Source organism: Bufo bufo, chromosome 6 (assembly GCF_905171765.1).
Source record: "Bufo bufo chromosome 6, aBufBuf1.1, whole genome shotgun sequence".
NCBI classification, from domain to species: Eukaryota; Metazoa; Chordata; class Amphibia; order Anura; family Bufonidae; genus Bufo; species Bufo bufo.
The window spans coordinates 93,181,888-93,207,149 of NC_053394.1; the positions used below are offsets into that span (position 1 = coordinate 93,181,888).

At 47.5% G+C, this 25,262-nt stretch overlaps 1 protein-coding gene across 1 annotated transcript in view; it reads right to left on the bottom strand.

The window, feature by feature from the left end:
• UBE2D1 (ubiquitin conjugating enzyme E2 D1) overlaps positions 1 to 17,328 on the bottom strand; it is a 32,776-nt gene extending 15,448 nt beyond the window's left edge. The window contains exon 1 of the mRNA XM_040436449.1: positions 17,131 to 17,328. Coding sequence (XP_040292383.1) covers positions 17,131 to 17,154 — 24 coding nt within the window. The 5' untranslated portion in view covers positions 17,155 to 17,328. The remainder of the gene's footprint in view (positions 1 to 17,130) is intronic.
• Between the last annotated feature and the right edge of the window lie 7,934 nt (positions 17,329 to 25,262).

The window sequence follows — 25,262 nt, forward strand, 5'->3', positions numbered from 1 at the left end:
ACTATCTTTAGGACAGGTAGTCAATATCACAGTTTTATCAGCTGTTTCGGGCAGCTGCAATGGACTGAGCCTGAAGCAGAAGTCTTGGGTAACCCCTTTCTTGTAGAACTTGGCCAGACTTTTGGACTTCCATAACATCTGCAAGCCTCACAGGTGACCTGTCATTTCTACCACCAAAGGGGTTATCCAAGAAATCCTAACGTGATGTCCAATCCTCAGGATAGGCACCCCCACCGATCAGCTGTTGTAGAGAGCAGACGCGCTCACTGGGCAGCTCACCAAGCACAGCACCATACATTGTATAGCGGCTGTGCTCGGTAATGCAGCTCAGCCCCATTCACTTCAATGGGGAGGAACTGCAACTAGGCCACGTGACCGATATACGGTGACGCCATATGGCCTCATGGAGTGCCAGCCTCTTCTAACAGCTGAGCGGTAGGGGTCCCATGTGTTGGATCCCCGCCAATCTGATATTGATGACCTATCCTGAGGATAGGTGATCAATATTATTTTCAGCATAGCCCCTTTAATAACGCTGCACCATAATAAAACATTAGGTGACATCTGCCAAGACACAGCAAGAAGATTTATTATGTCGTCTCCTTTAACAAAGAAACATCGGCTAGATAAAACGTGATAACCTCAGACATCGTGGTTTTTTTCCAGCTCTATGAAAGAGAAAATCTAACCAGAAGTCTCTGAGAGACATTTCACGTCTAAGCACCGAGGTGAGAAGAAAAGCTATTAGCAGCTTTACACCTTCCAGCCAACACATGAAGCCTGAAAACGTATGCAGCGCAGAACTCCTACAGACTGCAGAGATCCGCACCAGAGCTCTCATAGAAGGCTTTATGTGAACAGCATTACTACAAAGGAACACCTAATAAAGCTATGTGCACAGAAACGGTGGTGTGGAGGCGTATATCACCGCTCCTGGGAGGGCCCCGCTAGCCTAGTCTCAGGATTGGAGGGGGTCTGCCTCTCTGCACCCCATCAACCTCATTTTTTACTTTCCACTTTCAGTAGAGGCTGTGTCCAGTATATGTACAGCTCACCACCATTCGACCAGCCACCAATACCAGGCACAGGTGGTCCTGAAAGTACAGAACTGTGGCTAGTAAAAAATGATGGGACATATCGCTCACTAGAACGCTGCAGACTCTTCAAACAGCTGATCGCCTGGGGCGGATGAGAGTCGGGAGCTCATAAGGGAGAATATGCAAAAAAGGAACCAAAGTACGGGCGCCATCACCACGATGTTTAGGAGCAGGAATGTATGAAGATATAATTCCTTTATGAGTCAATGCGTTTGAGCACGAACGGCTTTGATGTTATTGTGACTGACTAAGAGCGCTGTTCTCCCAAAATGCGTTGACTAAAAAAATGATTATATTCACAACCTAAAATGCAAGCCACTAGCAGCACATTTCTAGGCGTACTAAGTGCCCAACTCCTGGGAAAACTACATTAAAGGGGTTCTGCACTTTGTTTAAACTGATGATCTATCCTCTGGATAGATCATCAGCTTCTGATCGGCGGGGGTCCAACACCCGGGACCCCCGCCGATCAGCTGTTTGAGAAGGCAGCGGCGCTCCAGCAGCTGCGGCCTTCTCAATGTTTACCGCTGGCCGAGTGACGTCACAACATTTATCAACTGGCCTGGACGGGGCTAAGCTCCATTCAAGGGAACGAAGCTTAGCCGCGCCCAGGCCAGCGATACTAGTCGTGACGTCACTCAGCCGGCGGTAAACAGCGAGAAGGCCGCGGCGCTGCTGCTTTCTCAAACAGCTGATCAGTTTAAACAAAGTGCAGAACCCCTTTAATAGTAATTGCCTATTACGTACCTTTTACAGGCAAGAGCTGAGCCAATGCAGTCAGTTTGTCATAAGGAAAAGAAAAATGTAACTTAACCAGTTTCTGATCATAGCGTATCGGGATATATTTAATAGAAGACAAGGCATCGAGTACACAAACAACGAAACGCAAACAGCACCTGCCCAATAACCTCACCACCATCCCTGATACACAGAGGCGGCAGTGGGGCATGGGCATGTACCTATTTCTTCTGTGCTCTGGGCTGCACGGGAATCCGCAACATGTGCCTTACAGAGGAGGAGAACTGCAGCAAATCTGCCTGGCCGGCCAATGGAAGCTGCGGTTTTTGTACACTTTGCTGGTACAGTACAACAGTGTGGATCTGAGGCATGAAAACCCATGAAAATCCACCACATTTTACTCAGGTGTGCACACAGCCCTTAGGTATCTGCACAGGCCATGAATTGGCCAACGGCATATCCAACGTGTAATTACAAGAGGATCCAAGGTTGACCCTTGTACTTCTGCCACACACACACACACACACATCAGTAGATCCGCAAAAAATTACGCTAGGTTGCCATCATGATTCTGTCCTACGTGCGTACACACGACAGATGCCATATAACGGTATTAGACACCACAGTGTTTTACTGTATATAAAAAAATAAAAATATATTCCTTTTTTTGCTGGACCCTGCAGGATAGAAAAGCATAATGTACTACGCTTCTAAATCCTTTTATTTACGCACCGTATATGTTAAACGTGGGACGAAACATGATGTGAATGGGGCATGGCGCATCTCCAGAATCGCAAAAACCTCCAGCAGGGATACCGGGGGCCCGGTCACAGCAACTTGTAAGTTGCCCTGCCATCCTATTCATTTCCATGGTTGTGCGACAAATCTCGTCCCTAAGGTCGCCATGTAGCCCCAAGCCTTAGGTTTCCTTCACAAATATTTTTTGGCAGTTTTTACTTTTTTTTTTTTTAGCTATATACTAAGAACAGGCATGTTTCAAGGTTTTTTTTCAAATGCCAGAGATTCCTATTGGAAAAATGCCTGAAAAAAGGTCTGAATTAGGCCTCTTTCAGACGACTTTTTTTTTTTCTGTTTACGAACTGTTTTTTTTTCGTTCAGTATACGGTCCGTATATGGAACCATTCAATTCAATGGTTCCGCCAAAAAAACGGAATGTACTCCGTATGCATTCCGTTTCCATATTTCCGTTCCGTTGAAGGATAGAACATGTCCTGTTATTGCCCGCAAATCACGTTCCGTGGCTCCATTCAAGTCAATGGGTCCGCAAAAAAAAAAACGGAACACATACGTAAATGCATCGGTATGTCTTCCGTATCCGTTCTGTTTTTGCGGAACCATGTATGGAAAATGTTATGCCCAGCTCAATTTTTTCTATGCAATTACTGTATACTGTATATGCCATACGGAAAAAACTGAACATAAACGGAAACAAAAAAACGAATCCGTGAAAAACAGACCGCAAAACACTAAAAAAAGACAGATGGTCGTGTGAAAGAGGCTTTTCGGTAATTCCTTATCCATGAATCCACCATGACGGCATTTAACAGGAGATTGATCCCTGACCTCTGTAGGGGCAGGAAAACCGAGAAAGATTAAATTGCCCCCTCCCACCACCCAACTCAGTGTTTATCAAATTACTATAGTGCCTGTGAAAAATATTCTTTTTTTTTTTTTTTTTAATACTTTATTTATTTATTATAACTAGGCAAGTACACATTTAATTATATACTTTTTTTTTGGGGGGGGGGGGGGGGGGGGGGGGTGGTAATTCGGTGCTGTCATGGTGGATTCATGGAAAAGGAATTACCAGAAAGACCAATTCAGATTTTCCATTTCACCACCATGACGGCATATAACAGGAGACCTAACAGACCACCAAATAAGAAGGGGGGGGGGGGCGCTATGGCCTGAAGAACCTTCCTACAGAAGGATAGATCTGAAAATCCTGTCAAATCAAGCCTATAATAGAAATATGCACATTGGACCAGGTCGCAGATCTGCTCCAGAGATGCACCAGCTTTTTCTGTATAACAAGAGGATACTGCCATGGTGGAAAGGGTAATCTGTTTAATCAACCTAGCAATGAAGGCTTTGGATGCTGCCTTCCCCTTGTTCTCCCCCCCCCGAACTGGACTAGAAGGTTGTCTACCCTTCTATAGCTTTTGGAAACTTCCAAGTACTTTAGTACCACTCTCACGACGTCTAAAGAATGAAAATCTTCTTTTGGGTTTTTAGGATTACTACAAAAAGAGGGAAGGACTATTTCCTGATTTCTATGGAAGTCTGATACCACCTTTGAAAGAAACCCAGGATCAAGTTTAAGAATAATTCTATCATCTAGAGTCGTTAAATAGGGATCTCTGATTGACAAGGCTTGTATGTCGCCTAGTCTCCTAGCTGAAGAAATTGCTACTAGTAAAGCAGTTTTGAAGGAGAGGAATTTAACCTATCATCTAGAGCAGGCATGCTCAACCTGCGGCCCTCCAGCTGTTTTCAAAACTACAACTCCCAGCACGCCCGAACAGCCGACAGCCATCAGCCTACAGCAAGGCATTGTGGGAGTTGTAGTTTTACAACAGCTGGGGGGCCACAGCTTGAGCATTCCTGATCTAGAGGTTCAAAGGGACTTCCTGTTAGACCTTTTAGTACTATATTCAAATCCCAGGAAGGGACATGAGGTCTGATGAAGGGTCTTAGTCTAGAAGCTGCTCTGATGAACCTTTTAACCCATCTGTGTTCTGCCAAGTCCGTATATTAAAAAAATAAAAATAAATAAATAAAAAAGGACACCGAGGGCAGCTATCTGCACCTTTAGGGTAGAACAACGAAGACCTAGATCTAACCCTTGCTGAAGAAATTCCAGAATATTTGTGATATTAGGTTCTGAGTGATTTGGATTAGCTTCTCCTATTCAGGAGCAACATTTCTTCCATATCTTTAGATAAACTGCTGAAGTGATTTTCTTTGTACAAGATCTGAGAGTGGAGATTACTTTATCCGATAGACCCTGGCATCTTAAGATCTGAGTCAGGATTCAAGCTGTTAACCTAAAGAATTCTGGATGGGGTGAATCAACGGACCCCGTGTTAGAATGTCCTTTCTGATAGGCAGAATCCAAGGTTCCTGTAGAGACAGATTTTTAAGAACCAGCTTCTCTTTGGCCAAAACTGCATTATTAGAATGAGAGTCGTTTTTTCCTGAACGATCTTTAGAATCACTTTTGGGATCAGCTGAAATGGGGGGGGGAGGAGAACACATAGGCTAGGCTCCAATCCGAGATCTGAGAAAAGGCGTCGATCGCCCAAGGGTTGTCTCTTGGATTTAGGGAGCAGAATCTCAGAACTTTTGCGTTTTCTTTTGAGGCAAATAAGTCTATTACCGGAGAACCCCATCTCTTTTCGATCAAGCTTAAGGTTTCTATGTTCAGAGACCATTCTCCCTGGTCTAGTTTCCTTCTGCTTAGAAAATCTGCGATTTGATTTTGGGAACCTTTAAGGTGAACTGCAGATATGGATTCCACAGTTTTTTTGGCCCATGAAAATATTTTCCCTGATAGATTTATCAGCTCAAGTAGGATACTGTTATATTGTCGGAAATAATTTTTAGATGATGACCCCTTAGGAGATCTGATACAGCTTTCAGAGTCTCCCATACAGCCCAAAGCTCTCTGTAGTTTGATTACCGATCTGTTATGGCCTTTGGCCAAAGACCTTGGTAAAACCCTATGTCTATGTTTGCTCCCCAACCCGACTTGCTTGCATCCATCTGAATTTGGATGAAAAGTGTCTTCTGCCATACTACCCCTTTGTTTAGGTTTGATGAGATGGTCCACCAGATGAGATAGTTTTACATGTTCTGGGATTAGAATCTTCTTATCGAATGCTGTCTTTTGTCCTATCTTTTCAGTAGCCAGGATTGCAGGGTTCTGAAATGAATATGACACCAAGGAACTGAGGTTATGCATAACGTTAAGACCCCCAATAGACTCATCGCCTCTCTTATGGAACAGGAACTCCTTTTCTGAAATCTCCTAACTTTTTGTCTCAGGGCATTTATCTTTTCTTCTTTTGAGTCTAAGAAATTGCCTAGAAACCTTATTCTTGTTTGGCGAAGAAGACAGGATTTTTTTTTAGGTTTATCACCCATCCTAGTTTCTCTAGGAGGAGTAGAAAACTGTGTACATCGTGCTCCATCTGGCTTCGGGAATCTGCCACTATTAAGAAATCGTCTAAGTACGGTATTATTATTAAGCCTGCCTTCCTTAGATGAGCTACCATTTCTACAGGGAGCTTGGTAAATACTCTAGGGGCAGATGAAATGCTGAACAGAAGGGCTGTAAACTGAAAATGAAATATGCATCCTTTTAGAGCAAATCTTAGGTACCTCCGAGACTGTTCTTGTAGCGGGACATAGTAATAAGCGTGACTGCTCATCAGCCCATTCTTTTTTATTAAAGGGATGGTAGAGTTCAGGGACTCCATCTTGAATTTCCTGTACAAGATATATTTGTTTAGAGGTTTTAGGTTTATTATAGTCCAGTATGCGGTTTTGTCACCAGAAACAGATTAGAGTAATAACCCTGCATTTCCTGAGATAGTGGAACCTGAACAATCACCCCTAGTTTCAGCAAGTCTAGGACTCCCTTCCAGATTTTTCCCCGGGATGATTTTTACCTGGGAGATGTGATCATGTATTTGTTTGGGGGAAGAGACGAGAACGTTATCTTGTATCCTTTCTCCACAATATTTAGAACCCAAGAATTTGATGTTATTTTCCTCCACTGGGATGAAAAGTCTCTAAGCCTTCTCCTAATCCCAGCGTCATTGTTTGTCGCTAGACTAGTTCTGGGGATTGATGAGAAATCCTCTTCCTCCTTTGTGGTAACTCCATCGACCAGTTTTCCTTTTTCCCCTGTATGATCTTTCTTGACCACCATAGGGGCAAAAGGAAAATCTCCTTTTTGGAGATGCATCCTCTGGAAAACCTTTTTTCTTATCCGTTGCTTTTTCAAGAATCTTGTCCAGAACGGGGTCAAACACATTCTCCAGAAAAAGCAATGGGACACAACTTCATTTTAGATGCTTTATCCCCCAACCATGAATCCACAAAGCTCTCCTGGCTGTATTTGAGAGGGCTGTGTCTTTAGCAGAGAATCTTACCGTTTCTGCTGAAGCGTCCGCTAGAAAAGCTGTGGCTGATTTTAGTAAGGGCACCGAATCTATTATTTATTCCCATGGGGTCTTATTTTTTTAATAATTTCCCAGCTCATTGAGCCACGAATACATGGACCTGGCTACTGATGTTGCCGCTATGTTGGTCTTTACACTAAACATGGCCGCTACCCAAGACTTGCGCAAGAGGCTATCTGCCTTTCTTTCTATAGGATCTCTCAACTGGGAAGAGTCCTCAAAGGGAGGAGAGGTCTTTTTATTAACCTTCGCTACCTGTACATCAATTTTGAAAATATCAAATATTTTAGATTCAGACGGGTCAAATAGTGTCCCAGACAGCTTTTAACGGGTCCCGCATTTACTTAACGGAAAAATTTTTTTTTTTTTGAATCTTCGATGATCTCTCCATCATCATCCCACTGTTTAGAAGAAGCAGCCTCATCCATTAAACCATTGGAATCACAGGAGGAGTGAGCCTCTAATTTTTTGTCTTTTAAGGTGTTGTGGACCAGGGCTGATATCTCTTAAAGAAACCACTGAAGATTTCACTTCATCATGGATTATGGTCCTTAATTCGTCCATCATAGATGGTTGTTCCTCTCTTACAATGCCCGGAATGCATTCTTTGCATAGCTTTTTTTGTATACTGATCTGACAGTTTTTTAAAGCATGAAATGAATTTGATACTTTTTTGGGGCCTTTTCTGAGTATCCTTAGACACCTATTGGTAAGAGAGGAACAATATCACTGGGTATCCCCTTATAATGGAGGACAGGCATCTGATCCTACAGATGCGAGGCGTTTGCATCTCCCCTGCCCAGCATTGGTAAAGTACCGCTGGCGAACAGAGGGAACTTTTAGAGGGAATATACGTGACACAAATAAGGTCAAAGCCCCCGATGTGCTGCCCTGTGAAAAATAAAGAATATAAATCATCTTCACCTCCCTGGCGAGCAGAGAGGCCTTTCTCTGTCCTGGCCACTGTAGGGGCAGGAAAACACTGAGGTGGGTGGTGGGAGTGGGCTATTTAATCTTTCTCAGTTTTTCTGCCCCTACAGAGGTCAGGGATCAATCTCCTGTTAAATGCCGCTGGTGGTGAAATGGAAAAAAAAATGCCATACCTTGAGCATTTTGGCTTTTCACAAAAACACTATGCAAAAAATGCTTTAGGGGACACTTATAATGACTGGCATATTACACACTGGTCTACCCCAAGCTGGCATCAGATGCATTACAATTATTAGGATGCACATGCCCATATTCTACGGTTTTCAAACCAGCACCTGGATCTGAACACTTTTGTAATTGCATGTAATTCAAAATGTATTATAGCTACTGAGCTATTCAATATAATGTATCTGGATAGCGCCACCTGCTGCTTGTTTCTTATTTCTTTGTCCTGCTCACTGAGGTGGCCGCACATGCTCAGTTTCATCCATCAACTGCCCCCTGAGCCGTGATAGGGAGAGGCGAGACACGCCCTCTGAGCCGTGATAGGGAGAGGCGAGACACGCCCCCTGAGCCGTGATAGGGAGAGGCGAGACACGCCCCCTGAGCCGTGATAGGGAGAGGCGAGACACGCCCCCTGAGCTGCTGGCTTGACAAATCTAGCAGAACAATTGGAGCAATGAATGAGGAGATACAGGGCTGGTTCTAGCATAGTTAAAAAAAGGCTGTCATCCACTATAGGATGTCTCATTTTCATGTTTTACATTAGTCATGGGATAACCCCTTTCCAGGGGTTGTTTGCTTACCCTATATTGATGACCTGTCCTCAGGACATGTCATTGATATCAGATCACCGGGGCTTGAAGGCAGGCACTCCTCCGATCAGCTGTATATAGACATTGCAGCAGTGAGCAGTGTACTCACCGCTCCTCCATCCTATTCACTTCAATAGGACGCCTCCCTCCTATTCATGTGGTACCTCTCCAGTATACAGTATAAGCTATGCCCGCTTCCTGGGGTAGATTATAATAAATGTGCCAGGCTGGCTATGGTATCCTGGCACTGCCCAGTCCCTGCCCAGGTCCGGACACTTTTTGGAAAAGTGGCAAGCAGTGCTGTAAACCACAGGGCTGGTTCTAGCTGTGTTAGAAAGAGATTTTCATGTACTATGTGATGTCAGATTTTCATTTTTTACATTAGCCATGGGATTACCCCTTTAAAGTTACATCAGGTCACATGAAAAAACTGTGTGTGAGACGCGGCTCAGGGATGACATATACAACCACTCAAGCACTTCTGATATCTCTGGGCAGGCGACATGTGGAATCCAGAGTCATGCCAAGAAGGCCCCTTTAACAGTGGTAAAGGACGTCTTTGTTTCTGCCCGCTCTAGCAGGCACACTGCTGTGGGCGAGCGGTAAAGCTGGAGAAAGGCGCCTTACCCTTGTTTCCGCTGCACATTATTGTAGCTTTCTATGTCTATAGAGACTTCAAGTAAGAACGGCATTGCCCGCTTATACTTCCTGGTTCAATTTCATAACATTTTCAAGATCTCTGCTCTCTGTCAGTAAATGGAAGGTGAAAATGCAACCTGAAAACCTACAGCCCACACAAGGCAGCCACTGGGAAGCCTCAGGCTGTCTCTGGTACTGAACGGTGAATATTTCGGAGGTGAGGTGGCGGCACAGTTTTACAGAGACAGTTCTAGGAATAATCCTGGACAAACAAGGGCGGTAGTGGAAGATCCGTCCGTGAACAAAGCCTCGTCGCTCACAGTCAGATCCAGGACAACTGCGGAATCTGGGCAATCGGCCTAATCAGTGCCGGCGATCTCACGGATGGGCAGCAGATCACAGCATACGGTGGGCATTACCACACAACATAAGTCAGACGTTACATTCAGGAAACAGAACAAAAGGAGAAATACTCCTCATCTAAAATTCCAAGACGGCAAAACTCCAGGCCATCATCCATAAACCTGGCTGTAGTTTTGGCTCCAGACTGCGCATGATCTAACTGCACAAGCATCTGGCACGAGGGTTGGAGGAATGGGCCGAGTGCCCAGATGTAAATCCACCAGTTCAGGCATTTATGGATTTGTTACACCCAGTTTCAGATTCAGTAAACCTTTTCTATCCCATCTATGATTACCCTGGATGTAACTGGAGCGGGAATAGGAGAAAAAAAAGTTATCTTCGTAGAGGGAGGACATGACTGGAAAGGGGCTCAAATGGGACACAATTTAGAATAGGCCACCAATATCTGAGCAGTGCCTGCCTCTGATCAGCTGAGCCTATGCGGGGGTCAGTCTACTTACAGCGGCGGAGGAGGGCATTGAATCTTCACTTTAAAGGGGTTGTCAGAAAGAATTAAAAATCTTAGACAAGCTCCCTAATTGAGTATACTCGCACCTTTCTCCAGCGCCATTCTCTGTGGTGCTGGTCCGATTTTCCTTCCGCTGTTGTCTACAGATGTGTCGGAGTACAGAACGTGACGGCTGCCATTAGCGCCGAGGACAGCGATTGGCTGCAGCAGAGGTCTGTCAGAGACCTGTAGGTGTATGGCACGTGACCACTGCAGCGGGAGGAGGACCAGAACTGATCATGGTGCTGGATCAAGGCAATTAAAGGGTCTGTCTGAGATTTTTATTATCCCGGACAACCCCTTTAATGTTATGATGCTGCAGTACGGAGATACGGATTCTTATAGGTTTCGGGGTTCAGGTTGAGCTCTCCTTTAAGCAGAGTTCATACACTGGAGTCCATGTTTAGGTGTCATGCACACGACTGTATACGTTTTGCGGCCTGCAAGTCGCGGATCTGCAAAATACGGATGTGGTCCGTGTTCCGTCTGCATTTTGACTTCAATGGGTCAGTGATCTGCATTTTGCGGACATATTCTATCTTTTTGTGGAACAGACATAGGGATGCGAAAATCACATGCATGATCCACAAAAAGATAGAACATGTCCTATATTCGCAATGGGTCTGCAAAAAACATAGATGCAACACGGACGGTATCTGCATTTTGCCGGCCTCAGAATACATATGGTCGTGTTCATGAGGCCTTACACGGAGATAGGTACTTAGTGTGTCGCAGTATGGTGCCTGTATTCTCCACTCCAAGCAATGCCTCTAAGGTAGTTTCTCTTCATAATACAGGATGCTTTGAGCACGCACGGTTTTTACAGTACTACCCCCCCCCCCCCCCCCCCCAGTCGTATTACAGACGCCTACAAAGGGTTGATAATACAGCTGTGGACCTGGGCCCGTCCTGTCTCTAGGTATGGACAAGCTGAGCCCCCTCCATTCCTTTAGTCCAGTCTTCAGAAGTTTCCAGAGCCCTCACCTCACTTCTCCTGCCTCTCCCTCAAGAACGTTCCTCACGGCTCATTAACCCACAAGCTGCTCAATACATTTCTGACAGCCCTTCGACCAGTGCGCTGCCTTCTCCTCCCCATAATGGCCTGCATACCAACAGACTCCCGGCCGCCCAGGGGTTATACTCCGAGATAGGACACAAGTCAGCAATAAAGACTGGAGCGCATCCCGTCCCTGGAGGAAGGCCAGAAATACCCGTATTCATCAGTGGACGGCCATAATGGGAAGTCGCTCAGCCGGGGGAGGGGCACAGTGTTCAATTCAGAAGGATCACAAGCTACACATGTATTTTTCCAGTATTGAGTTCCGTCACAGGGGCTCAATAGCGGAAAAGAACCGATCAGTTTTATCCTAATGCACTCTGAGCATTTTTTTCCACTGGGGTGTATTAGTGCTGGATCTGGCATTAAAATTGCCGCATTGACGGATCCGATCTTCATGCGCAGACCTTTAAAAATGTTTAATGACACACCGGAGAGACGGCTCCGGTATTGCTAAGCATTTGTGAGACGGATACACATCCGGATCAGTCTACAAATGTTTTCCGTTTGCATACAGATTGCCAGTTCCGGCAAAGGGTACTTTCACACTTGCATTAAAGTTTTCCGGTATCGAGTTTCGTCCTAGGGGCTCAATACCGGAAAATAACTGATCAGTTTTATAACTATGAATTCTGAATGGAGAGTGATCCGTTCAGGATGCATCAGGATGTCTTCAGTTCAGTCTTTTTGACTGATCAGGACGGAGATAATACCGCAGCATGCTACGGTTTTATCTCCGGCCCAAAAAACTGAACACTTGCCTGAATGCCGGATCCGGTGAAAAAAATAAATACCGATCCGTTTTTCCGGACGACACCAGAGAGGCGGATCTGGTATTGCAATGCATTTGTTAGACAGATCTGGATCCGTTTACAAATGCTTTCCGTTCGCATAAGGATTTCCGGATCCGGCGACGGAACTGCCTGCCGGAATCCAACAATGCAAGTTACACAGGCTCCACTGCCAGCTCAGTCGGATTTGATGAGAACAGCGCTCATTATTCTTGTCATCAAAATGATAGACACCATGATGAAACCCTGACTGATCCCCCTTTAAGTCAATGGCCTCCGACCCGCACCACAGCACAGGATGTGACATAGGATCCGGCACCATGTCTTGGTATCCATAACCAGGGTAATAATTTACAAAAAAGAATTTACATATTGGATAGTGGTACAGTGTACACTGAATGGGTTAACTGATTTATATATTTTTTTATTCTCAGGGGATTGGGCAGACTTATCAAAAGAAAGAAAAAAGCTCCGCTCCAAATAGTCCCTCCACTGCGGGTCCGGCCCCCGGGGTGTACCTAGAGAGCAGGTCATACCTGGGTGGTAGGATCTTTGGGGCCACAATGGTCGCCAGTTCTCATCGCTGTCCTGTGGCCTCATTCTCTGCACTATCCTTGTATTCTAATGCTGTGTACTTTTTCTCGGTTCAACGACATCACTGTTTACTATGACTGTGTGCATGATTGCCATACCGTGACATCACTGTGTGCAATAATCAAACAGTGCTTATTAACCCTCCTCACAGATCTGACAGTGTGCATTACTCCCACTTTGTGACATCACTATATGCAACAACCCTCACCTATGTGTCATCACGTCCTTGGTGTCTATTATCATGCTCTATGACATCACTATGTGCGATAGCGCTCACGCCTCCAGTGTCTATCATGTACTACGACATCACTGTGCATTTTCAGGGGTGTAAGTATATGAGGAGCAGAGGAAAGGGATGGCCCAAGTGCTACATGAGAGGAAACCTATCGTAGAAGCTTGAGGTACGCCTCTGACTGACATCCGCACTGCTGGGCTATTTAAAGGGATGGTCCAGGAATGCCTAACTTATAACCGATGACCGCAGCCAGCCTCCACCATCTTTTGCAGCCCCATTGAAATTAATGGGTTCACACCCTTTCCGCAAAAATTGTGGAACGGAGGCAGACTCCTCCATAGTCGTGTGAACAAGCCCTTGGGGTGATTGAGTTGGCTTCTAAGCAGAGGTCGCACTACGTTTTTTACAGAAGAGTAAAAATACTCCTCTGACCGTTTGTGAGGAGTAGTTTTACCCGAGGAGGAGTATGAAAGTTACTGTAATTAAAATACATAATACATAGGCCGGGACTCGCTCACATCTGCGTTTGGAGCCTCTGTTGCAGATTCTGTTGAAAGACCAGACAAAAAAGCCTTGTATGCAGCACTTGTGTCCGGTAAAAAGACAGGCTTGTGAATGGAAACTGAACGGATCCCATCATAGTCGGCAGAGTCTGTTCAGCTTCTTCCCTGTGGGGGGTGACAGGAGGAGGGGGGAGAGCAGGGTCACTAGTGGGGGGTGACAGGAGGAGGGGGGAGAGCAGGGTCACTAGTGGGGGGTGACAGGAGGAGGGGGGAGAGCAGGGTCACTAGTGGGGGGTGACAGGAGGAGGGGGGAGAGCAGGGTCACTAGTGGGGGGTGACAGGAGGAGGGGGGAGAGCAGGGTCACTAGTGGGGGGTGACAGGAGGAGGGGGGAGAGCAGGGTCACTAGTGGGGGGTGACAGGAGGAGGGGGGAGAGCAGGGTCACTAGTGGGGGGTGACAGGAGGAGGGGGGAAAGCAGGGTCACTAGTGGGGGGTGACAGGAGGAGGGGGGAGAGCAGGGTCACTAGTGGGGGGTGACAGGAGGAGGGGGGAGAGCAGGGTCACTAGTGGGGGGGTGACAGGAGGAGTGGGGAGAGCAGGGTCACTAGTGGGGGGGTGACAGGAGGAGTGGGGAGAGCAGGGTCACTAGTGGGGGGTGACAGGAGGAGGGGGAGAGCAGGGTCACTAGTGGGGGGGGTGACAGGAGGAGGGGAGAGCAGGGTCACTAGTGGGGGGGTGACAGGAGGAGGGGAGAGCAGGGTCACTAGTGGGGGGGGTGACAGGAGGAGGGGAGAGCAGGGTCACTAGTGGGGGGGGGGGTGACAGGAGGAGGGGAGAGCAGGGTCACTAGTGGGGGGGGGTGACAGGAGGAGGGGAGAGCAGGGTCACTAGTGGGGGGGTGACAGGAGGAGGGGAGAGCAGGGTCACTAGTGGGGGGGTGACAGGAGGAGGGGAGAGCAGGGTCACTAGTGGGGGGGTGACAGGAGGAGGGGAGAGCAGGGTCACTAGTGGCGGGGTGACAGGAGGAGGGGAGAGCAGGGTCACTAGTGGGGGGGTGACAGGAGGAGGGGGGAGAGCAGGGTCACTAGTGGGGGGGTGACAGGAGGAGGGGAGAGCAGGGTCACTAGTGGGGGGGTGACAGGAGGAGGGGAGAGCAGGGTCACTAGTGGGGGGGGGGTGACAGGAGGAGGGGAGAGCAGGGTCACTAGTGGGGGGGGGGGGTGACAGGAGGAGGGGAGAGCAGGGTCACTAGTGGGGGGGGGTGACAGGAGGAGGGGAGAGCAGGGTCACTAGTGGGGGGGTGACAGGAGGAGGGGAGAGCAGGGTCACTAGTGGGGGGGGTGACAGGAGGAGGGGAGAGCAGGGTCACTAGTGGGGGTGACAGGAGGAGGGGAGAGCAGGGTCACTAGTGGGGGGGTGACAGGAGGAGGGGAGAGCAGGGTCACTAGTGGCGGGGTGACAGGAGGAGGGGAGAGCAGGGTCACTAGTGGGGGGGTGACAGGAGGAGGGGGGAGAGCAGGGTCACTAGTGGGGGGGTGACAGGAGGAGGGGGGAGAGCAGGGTCACTAGTGGGGGTGACAGGAGGAGGGGAGAGCAGGGTCACTAGTGGCGGGGTGACAGGAGGAGGGGAGAGCTGGGTCACTAGTCGGGGGGTGACAGGAGGAGGGGAGAGCAGGGTCACTAGTCGGGGGGGTGACAGGAGGAGGGGAGAGCAGGGTCACTAGTGGGGGGGTGACAGGAGGAGGGGAGAGCAGGGTCACTAGTGGGGGGGTGACAGGAGGAGGGGAGAGCAGGGTCACTAGTGGGGGGGTGACAGGAGGAGGGGAGAGCAGGGTCACTAGTGGGGGGGTGACAGGAGGAGGGGAGAGCAGTGTCACTAGTGGGGGGTGACAGGAGGAGGGGGGGAGCAGGGTCACTAGTGGTGTGACAGGAGGAGGGGAGAGCAGGGTCACTAGTGGGGTCGGCTCCTTAGCTCTCCAGCGGCCCTGTCATGTTTGACGGGGTCCTTGGGCAGCGCGCCCCGCTTTCCTTCCAGCCACCCCCGGGAGCCGGCCCCTCCTCCTTCCAGCTCCCCCTGTCTGACCCGACCTGTATCGCTCTGGCATGCCAATAACCAACCAATAACAAAGCTTCTTGCTGTAAGGAGCTTTGCTATTGGTTATTTCAGGCACAGGCAGCATCGCTGCGCTGCCCATGCCGTTCACACCGCTGATGTGGGGGAAAAGTCTTAAGGCATATTGGTACACCTTAGACTTTTTCCTGGGAGTAAAATCGCCTGAACAAGAGTCATAGACACTTGTACAGGTGTTATTGCAACCTCTGCTTCTAAGTCTACGGTGATTTCGGGGTTTCATTCTCAGTGGGAAAACTCCTTTAACGTAAAAGGGTTTTCCCGACACCCAGGACCCCCACTGATCTGCTGTTTTAAGAAGGCACCGTCGTCACTCCTGTGAGTGCCACTTCTCTCTGCTTACCAAGTACAGTGCCGTACATTGTATAGTGGCCGTGCTTGGTATTGCAGCTCAGCCCCATTCACTTCTATAGGGCTGAGCTGCTCCTAGGCCACGTGACAGATTAACGTGTCGTCACTCGGCCTAGGGAATGCCTGATCGGTGGAGCTCTGGGGTGTCAGACCCCCACCAATCAGATACTGAGGAACTATCCAGAGGACAGGTCATCAGTAAAAAAGAATCTTGGAAATCCCCTTTAAAGGGGTAGTCTAATTACAAAACACGTCAGGTCAGCCAGTTTTATAAGTACAAATCTACTGACAGATGCCCTTTAAAGGGGTTTTCCAGTAAAAATTATTTATTTTTATCAAGTGTCTGCAGCATGGCCCCTGAAACAGAAGATTCGTACTTCTCTGCTCTACGCCTATGGACATGGTCACAGCCAGTGATGATGATGATGGGTCAGCGAGGAGGAGGAGCCGGTATGAGTCTTCAGGGGCCATGCTGTGGACACTTGCTAAAAAGAAAAAAAATATTTATTTTTACTGGGAATTCCAAAGAGTGACTGGTTTCAGGAAGAAATCCGACAACCCTTGGGATTCGCCTTCATTAAAGAACTGGTAAGTACTTCCCTTACAGATCCCGTGGTGACGTCATGTCATCACGTGACCGCTGCAACCAATCACTGGTTTCTGCGGGAGCGTCCTCCAGAGCCTATACCAGTAGAGGAGGAAAGTCTGGAGCAAGGGACCCTCTTCCCCTTTATTCTCCCACGGTGTGTCAATGACACGGCTGTATCCATGGTTACGCCGGATTACGTCCCGGAGGATACTATGGACTGTATAAACGTCAGGACAGTGGCGTGCAAACACAAGGCAGCCATTTTGAACTGTGTCCAATAAATGTTGCACACAACAGAAGCAGTCACTCCTGCAGACACAATGGCAGCCAGCTTTCTTATGAGGTAAACGGCTCACAGCCAAGGGAAAGTGACGTCATACCCGAGGACACAAAGCCGCTGAATGACGTAGCGCTGGGTAGGAAGGATGGCCGAGGACGCTAGGGGGCGCCACAGCACTGTGCTCCTGCTGAGGAGCAGGACGGAGATGACAGAGCACTATGGCAGCCGGCCTCCATTGTCTCCCCCTGGTCATACTTACTTTCTGTATTCTCTTCAGTGCCATGGAGCAGCTCAGAAGGAGAGCGGAGGATGGAACCGGGTGCCGGGCTGACGGAGGAGAGCGGGTCCCTGCTGCCGGTAACTCGGGCCTGTCACTGCGCCTCTGCTGTGCCGAAGAGGAAACGAGTCACTCGCGATAAGGTAGTGACTAGAATGGAGTTGCTCCTGGTAGGCGTGATGTCACCGGAAGAGGCGGAGACTCGACGTCTAGTGGGCGTGGCCTCCAGGTTATTACAGGACGAACCTTGGTGCAGGTTGGTGAAGAGAGGAGAGGAGTGGGGCTGAAAGGAGAGCTGTTATTTACGTAGGACTGGATGTTGGAGGATACAGAGATCTTATTTACATAGGACTGTATGTTGGAGGAGGGAAGGAAATATTTGTAAATAACATCTCTCCCTCCAGCCCTCTCCAACCTACAGTCCCATGTAAATAACATCTCTCCCTCCAGCCCTCTCCAACCTACAGTCCCATGTAAATAACATCTCTCCCTCCAGCCCTCTCCAACCTACAGTCCTATGTTGGAGGAGGGAAGGAAATATTTTTATTTACATGGGACTGTATGTTGGAGGAGGCTGGAGGGAGAGATGTTATTTACATGGGACTGTATGTTGGAGGAGGCTGGAGGGAGAGATGTTATTTACATAGGACTGTGTTGGAGAGTAGAGCGGTTCTGTAGAATGGGACTGTATGTTGGGGGTGGGCCATAAAATGGAGTAGATCCAGATCGGTATAGGGTTGCTAATGATTGTGAGCCTTTTTTCCTGTTCTATTTACCCTATTAATCACATCTTTTCCTCCCCAGCCTGTGCGCACGGCCTGGTCACAGCGCCCTGGCTGCCCAAGAACTAGGAGAACCTGACGGGTGTATTCACTGAACAGCAGCCCCCACCTTCCACCCCCTATTGTTTTAATGCCAGCAGCTTTAGTTTACAGATTTATACTGTTAAAGAGCATCTGTCAGCATGATCAACCCTATTAAAGGGAATCTGTCAGCATGATCAACCCTATTAAAAAGCATCTGTCAGCATGATCAACTATTAAAGGGAACCTGTCACCACTACCTTGGACTGCCATGTGCTGTTAATACATTAGTAGTGCAGATAAGGAGTCTGCATTTCTATTTTTTATTTGCCTACTGTTCCTCTGGTGTCAGTGCTCAAAGCTGCACTGAAACACACTGTAGGGACTACTGGAGTCAGGGCCGGCTCCAGGTTCATGTGGGCCCTTGGGCGACAAATCCCAGTGGGACCCCTTGAGGCATTTTTTTACATTTACATGTCCCCCTGTCGCTCCCACACTGTATAATGACAACTGGTGGCCCTTCACACAGTATAATGCCCCCCCCCCCCCACAGAGTATATTGACCCCACAATGGCCCTCTATTTAGGATAATGACCCCCAGTTGCCCCACATTCAGAATCATGACCCCCAGTGGCCCCACATTGTGGGTTATACTGTATGGAGGAGGCACTGGGGGTCATTATATTGAATGAGGGCTCTGGGGGGTCATTATACTGAATGGAGGGTCATTGGGGATCATTATACTAAATGGGAGGCATTGGGGGTCATTATACTGTGTAAGGGGTCCTCACAGTGTAATGACCCCCCAGTGGCCCCCTGTCCTGTCATTCACTAGCTGCAGCTCATCTCCCTGCGCTCCTTCTCTCCTCAGGCCCACTGCAGCAGTGAGACACATGTGATGACGTCATCGCTGGGCCAGGCCTGGAGGAGAGAAGGAGCTGTGCAGTGATGAAGCTAGAACTGACTGGGCCACACAGCAAATTTTAGTATGCCCCCCGCCCCCCCGTGGGTTCACATGACGTTTTTCCTATCGGTTTGATGTATACAAATGTGCAGCACTCCACGTTTTTGTATCCTGCAGAGTCCAGTAAAAAATACACACATTAACATATATGTATTTTCTTTACAATGGAACTGTATGGTGAACGAACGCCACTGTACGGCATCAGTCTGAGGCATCTGTTAATATATATACATTAAACGGATGGTAAAAATGTGATGTGAACCCAGCCTTAGTGCCAGAATAAGCACCAGGGCAGAGAGGGGAGGCCGCCATGTACTGACAGAGCGCACAACCTGGGCCTGGTGGTCAGGGATGAGGACTTTGTTTCCCAAGGATCATTTATCTATTCGGAAATACAGGGCATAGTATAATGCACTAGAATCTATATACTATAAAGATATTAGTCCTACCCTGGAATAATAATACAATTAGGGGGTCATTTATTAGATAGAAATACGGCTATATTAGGCGTATTTCTGACAGATTGTGGCACAAAGGTCCTTAGCACCGCAATCTGCAACTTTTCCCCACTCATGTCAGGTCTAAAAAAGGTGACGTGAGCAGGGAAAGGGATACAGTTATTGCCATATAGTCACCGGATAACACCGCCATACAGTGACCGGATAACACCTCTATACAGTCACCGGATAGCACCGCCATACAGTGACCGGATAAGAGGGCACAATGCAGAGTATAAGGGGGCAGTACGCGGTGGGGGCACAGTCACATGACCCTGAAACGTTATAAAGTCCTTATGGTGAATGCGGTTTAGATACCACCATAATAAGAGGCAGAGGAATGAGACCTGGGCCCTGGATTAACAAGAGAGGTGGGCACAGCAAGTAGGTGGAAGGGGCTCTGAGGGGGATTCATACAAGAAGTAGGGGCAGAAGGTCTGTGCAGGGCAGCAATAGGAGATAAGAAACATAGAATGTGTCGGCAGATAAGAACCATTTGGCCCATCTAGTCTGCCCAATATACTGAATACTATGGATAGCCCCCGGCCCTATCTTATATGAAGGATGGCCTTATGCCTATGCATGCTTAAACTCCACTGTATTTGCAGCTGCCACTTCTGCAGGAAGGCTATTCCATGCATCCACTACTCTCTCAGTAAAGTAATACTTCCTGATATTACTATTAAACCTTTGCCCCTCTGATTTAAAACTATGTCCTCTTGTAGCAGTTTTTCTTCTTATAAATATTCTCTCCTCTTTTACCTTGTTGATTCCCTTTATGTATTTACAAGTTTCTATCATATCCCCTCTGTCTCTTCTTTCTTCCAAGCTATACATGTTAAGGTCCTTTAACCTTTCCTGGTAAGTTTTATCCTGCAATCCATGTACCAGTTTAGTAGCTCTTCTCTGAACTCTCTCCAAAGTATCAATATCCTTCTGGAGATATGGCCTCCAGTACTGCGCACAATACTCCAAATGAGGTCTCACTAGTGCTCTGTAGAGCGGCATGAGCACCTCCCTCTTTCTACTAGTAATGCCTCTCCCTATGCCTCTCCTGCTAGCATTTCCTGCTGCTCTATGACATTGTCTGCCTACCTTTAAAGAGGACCTTTCACCATAATAAAACCTCTAAACTAACTATACAGACGCGTAGAGCGGCGCCCAGGGATCCCCCTGCACTTACTGTTTTACCTGGGCGCAGCTCCGTTCTCCTGGTATAGCCTCCGGTATCTTCATAGTTGGGCTCCACCCAGGGGAACCTGCCGGCGTCTCATTCTTCCATGCTGTAGCGCTGACCAATTGCAGCGCTCAGCTCATAGCCTGAGAGAAAAAAAGAACTCTCAGGCTATTGGCCAGCGCTACAGCATAGGAGAAAGAGACGGCGTCAGGTTCCCCTGGGTGGAGCCTAACTATGAAGATACCGGAGGCTATAACCGGAGAACGGAGCGGCGCCCGGGGATAATAGTAAGTGCAGGGAGATCCCTGGGCGCCGCTCTACATGTCTATATAGTTAGTTTAGAGGTTTTATTATGGTGAAAGGTCCTCTTTAAGTCTTCTAAAATAATGACCCCTAAATCCCTTTCCTCAGATACTGAGGTTAGGACTGTATCACTGATTTTATATTCTGCTCTTGGGTTTTTACGCCCCAGGTGCATTAGCTTTAACTTATCAACATTTAATTTTAGTTGCCAGATTTTTGACCATTCCTCTAGTTTTCCTAAATCCTTTTCCATTTGGTCTATCCCTCCAGGAACATCAACCCTGTTACAAATCTTTGTGTCATCAGCAAAAAGACACACCTTACCATCGAGGCCTTCTGCAATTTCGCTGATAAAGATATTAAACAATATGGGTCCCAGAACAGATCCCTGAGGTACCCCACTGGTAACAAGACCATGGTCTGAATATACTCCATTGACTACAACCCTCTGTTGTCTGTCCCTCAGCCACTGCCTAATCCATTCAACAATATGGGAGTCCAAGCCCAAAGACTGCAATATATTGATAAGCCTTCTATGTGGGACAGTATCAAAAGCCTTACTAAAGTCTAGATAAGCGATGTCTACTACACCTCCGCCATCTATTATTTTAGTCACCCAATCAAAAAAATCAATAAGATTAGTTTGACATTATCTCCCTGAAGTAAATCCATGCTGTTTTTCATCTTTCAATCCATGGGATTTTAGATGTTCCACAATCCTCTCCTTAAGTATGGTTTCCATTAATTTCCCCACTATTGATGTCAGGCTTACTGGCCTATAGTTGCCCGATTCCTCCCTACTACCTTTCTTGTGAATGGGCACAACATTTGCTAATTTCCAATCTTTTGGGAAGACTGCTGTTGCCAGTGATTGGTTAAAAAAAAATCTGTTAATGGTTTTGCTAGTTCGCCGCTGAGCTTTTTTAATAGCTTTGGGTGTATCCCATCAGGCCCCTGTGACTTATTTGTATTAATTTTAGACAGCTGACTTAGAACCTCTTCCTTTGTAAAGACACATGCATCAAAAGATTCATTAGTCTTCCTTCCTAACTGAGGTCTTTTTCCTTCATTTTCCTTTGCAAAAACTGAAAGTATTCATTGAGGCAGTCAGCTAGTTCTTTATCTTCTTCCATATACCTTCCTTCTTTTGTTTTTAATTTGGTAATTCCTTGTTTTAGTTTACTTTTTCATTTATGTATCTGAAGAATGTCTTATCGCCTTTTTTCACTGACTGAGCTAATTTCTCTTCTGCCTGTGCTTTAGAAGCTCTTATAACTTGCTTGGCCTCCCTCTGCCTAATCTTATAAATTTGCCTGTCATCCTCGTTTTTTTATTTTTATAATTACTAAATGCTATCTTTTAGTTTTTAATGATTTTGGCCACTTCTACTGACTACCACAGTGGTCTCTTCTGTTTTTTCTTTTACTGACAAGCCTAATGCAATTATCTGTTGCTTTCAATAGGAGGAGTGCAACAGGAGCTCTGTATACATGAGGGAGGAAAAGGAGACAGAAGGGGCTCCATGAGGATAAGATAGGACAGAATATGGGGGGCAGGGGCAGGTGTCATGGAGGCAAACTGCTTAATGAGGCAGTAAAACAACTAAATAGCATTGAAGCTGCTGGTCTACAGCATCCAGCAGCAGCTTGAAGAGTTCCCTGACCCCTCCACCCCCCCTTCCCCTCCTGTCCCACAGAGTAAAGACTTGTCTGCATCCCTTCACACTGCTGCTCTGCTGGGGTCTCTCTCCTCCTCGGGCAGCATGTCCTGTGTAGAGGGAGCGTGTCTGAAGTTGGTAAGGCAACATGTCTTCTCTGCTGGAGTGAAGAGGGGGCGCAGCACAGGCACTTGTAAGGAGGACAGCAGCAGCTGGCCTCATGTGACTATCAGAGGGCTCACCAGAGGATGCCCCCTTGCTCCAGTCTGAAGCTGTGTAAGTGAAAGGACTGCAGCTCCCTGTTCTCCAGTATTAATGGAAGCACTCATAGCAGCGCAGTGCCCAGGTATTCCGGGTGCTGGCGCCGCCCCTGACTGGAGTCCTCTCCATTATGTTAGCACAGCAGGCCGGACTATTTCAGCACTCAAAGCAGGGTAATGGGGTAGAATAGGGGGAAAGTGGTGTTCTGGACTCCTTATTTGCAGTACTACTCATGTAGTACTTATCACGGAACAGCGGATGTGAACCCACTGTGTCACTGACTAGCAATACTCCAGAGGGGCGTGACTAAGCAACTACCCGGATTTCACTAGAGCCTCAGATGGTGAGGATAGGCTTGACCATTGGTAGTTGCCAGGGACTACTCTGGAGACTAAACCAGTCAGTGACAGCTGGTCCAGGCAGACCAGGAGGTACCTGCAAAGGTACTGACAGTACAGACGTGGTAAACCAGGCAGGGTCGTGACCAGGAGCAACAAGACAGGAACCGGAGGATGATGCAGAGACGTAGTCATGACGAGCAAAGGGTCAAGGCAGGCGGCACAGGAGCAAGGTCAGACAATCTGGGTCAGCAACAGGAGAGGCAATGCAAGCAGGCTGGGATAGGAGATAAACGAAGTCCAGGAACGAAGCACGAAGTCAGGACCACGAGTGGTAAGCAAGCTCTTTACCTCAAGATTAGGACCTTGACACTGAGGCGTCTGGCTAGAGGGCTGAGCTACTAAAGTACCTGCAGGAGAGCCAGGATAGGTTAACGAGATCACCTGACACAACTCAGCCCCGCCCCTGCCACATCCGAAGCCGAGTTCAAGCAGTGTTCAGGTTGAATGGAAGTTGTGGAGCCGAATCTTCAAAGGTAATACTAACCACAAAGGCAGAACCCAAAGCTGCAGCAGAGACCACGATCACAGATGAGCACGGTGCCCGGAACCGCAGCGGTAAGCAGGGGGACAGCGTCGCACAGAGGACGCTGTTACAGTACTGCAATACTGCAATTTGATGTACAGTTGCAGTAAAATCTAGGTTCTGGCCTAGCCATTGGAGCACCATTTCACCTCCTCCTCTCCCTTCATGGCCTGACTGACAGGGCTAGGCTTCTTCACTGTTTGGATATTTGGGCCATTGAGTCTTCATCAGTGTACATGCAGTTGATCTCACAAAGCTCTCCCCACTAAGATCTGCACTGCACAAACACCAATAATGAAAGTTTCTTTCCAAAGGAGAAGACGCTTCTGGGAGAATATTGATATCATGGGCGCTTGCGCAGTGCATATCTCAGCGGGGAGAGCCTTGCGCCAACGCTGATGCAAACATAAGATTTTAGGATCAGGCATCAGAACAGTGAAGCAATATCAATCAGGCCATGATGGGAACGGTGACGGGGGAAGAGGAGGAGGCGAAGCGATGCTTAGAGGGGACTAGAACTCACTGAAAAAAATGGCCTAAACGTGTGAAAATGCTCCAAACCCAGACACTGTGGCGTGTCTATAACCGGGGGAGCAATTCCTCAGCATGCACAAGGACATCTTACACAAAATGATACATTGTGCAGATGAAAAAATATACATACACAAATCACTGCAAAAAATGCACCGAAACAATACGCAACTGACACTACTAGCTAATTCCTCAAGCCGATGTTAAAAGCTGAGAACTTTGCCAATATCTTCCAGTCAGGAACATATCGGAGCCCCTCATGCACCACGTCACGGTGTCTCAGCACGCATGGGGTCCTACCACTATGGAGGCATGTGAGAGCCTGGCTGTGAGTTAATTGCACGGTTCAGACCCTGTTCACACACCACGGGCAGGTTAGTGGTAGGACCCCATGCGTGCTGAGACACCGTGACCTGGTGCATGAGGGGCTCCGATATGTTCCTGACTGGAAGATATTGGCAAAGTTCTCAGCTTTTAACATCGGCCTGAGGAATTAGCTAGTAGTGTCAGTTGCGTATCATTTTGGTGCATTTTTTGCAGTGATTTGTGTTAGAGGGTACTAGGCCAGCTCCCCAGTGCTCCGAGCACCGAATTTGCATACAAATAAAAGTAACGATTTTGCTGCAACCGTACATCAGATAACAGCAATAGACTGCTGGGTTGATCACGGTGACAGATGCTCTTTAAGTTTCATATTTAAGCATATTTCTATCTTTTCAATGTGTGGTTTATGGTTATATGGTTTAATAAAGCAGTTGGACAAGAAAGTTTTTATTTTTTTATTTTCTTTAACAATAAAGCTGGAATGAAAATGAACTTCCCGTAGAATCCTTATTATTGATGTCTGAGGACAAACTTGAGATATGTGTGATGGAAGTGAGTCTGAATTGTTCTGCCATTTTTTTACACCTAAAAAACACCAGAAGAAGTGATTTTTGTGATTTTTTTTTCTGGAACTTTTGTAAACAGAGTGCCTTACCACAGTCACACTTTCAGG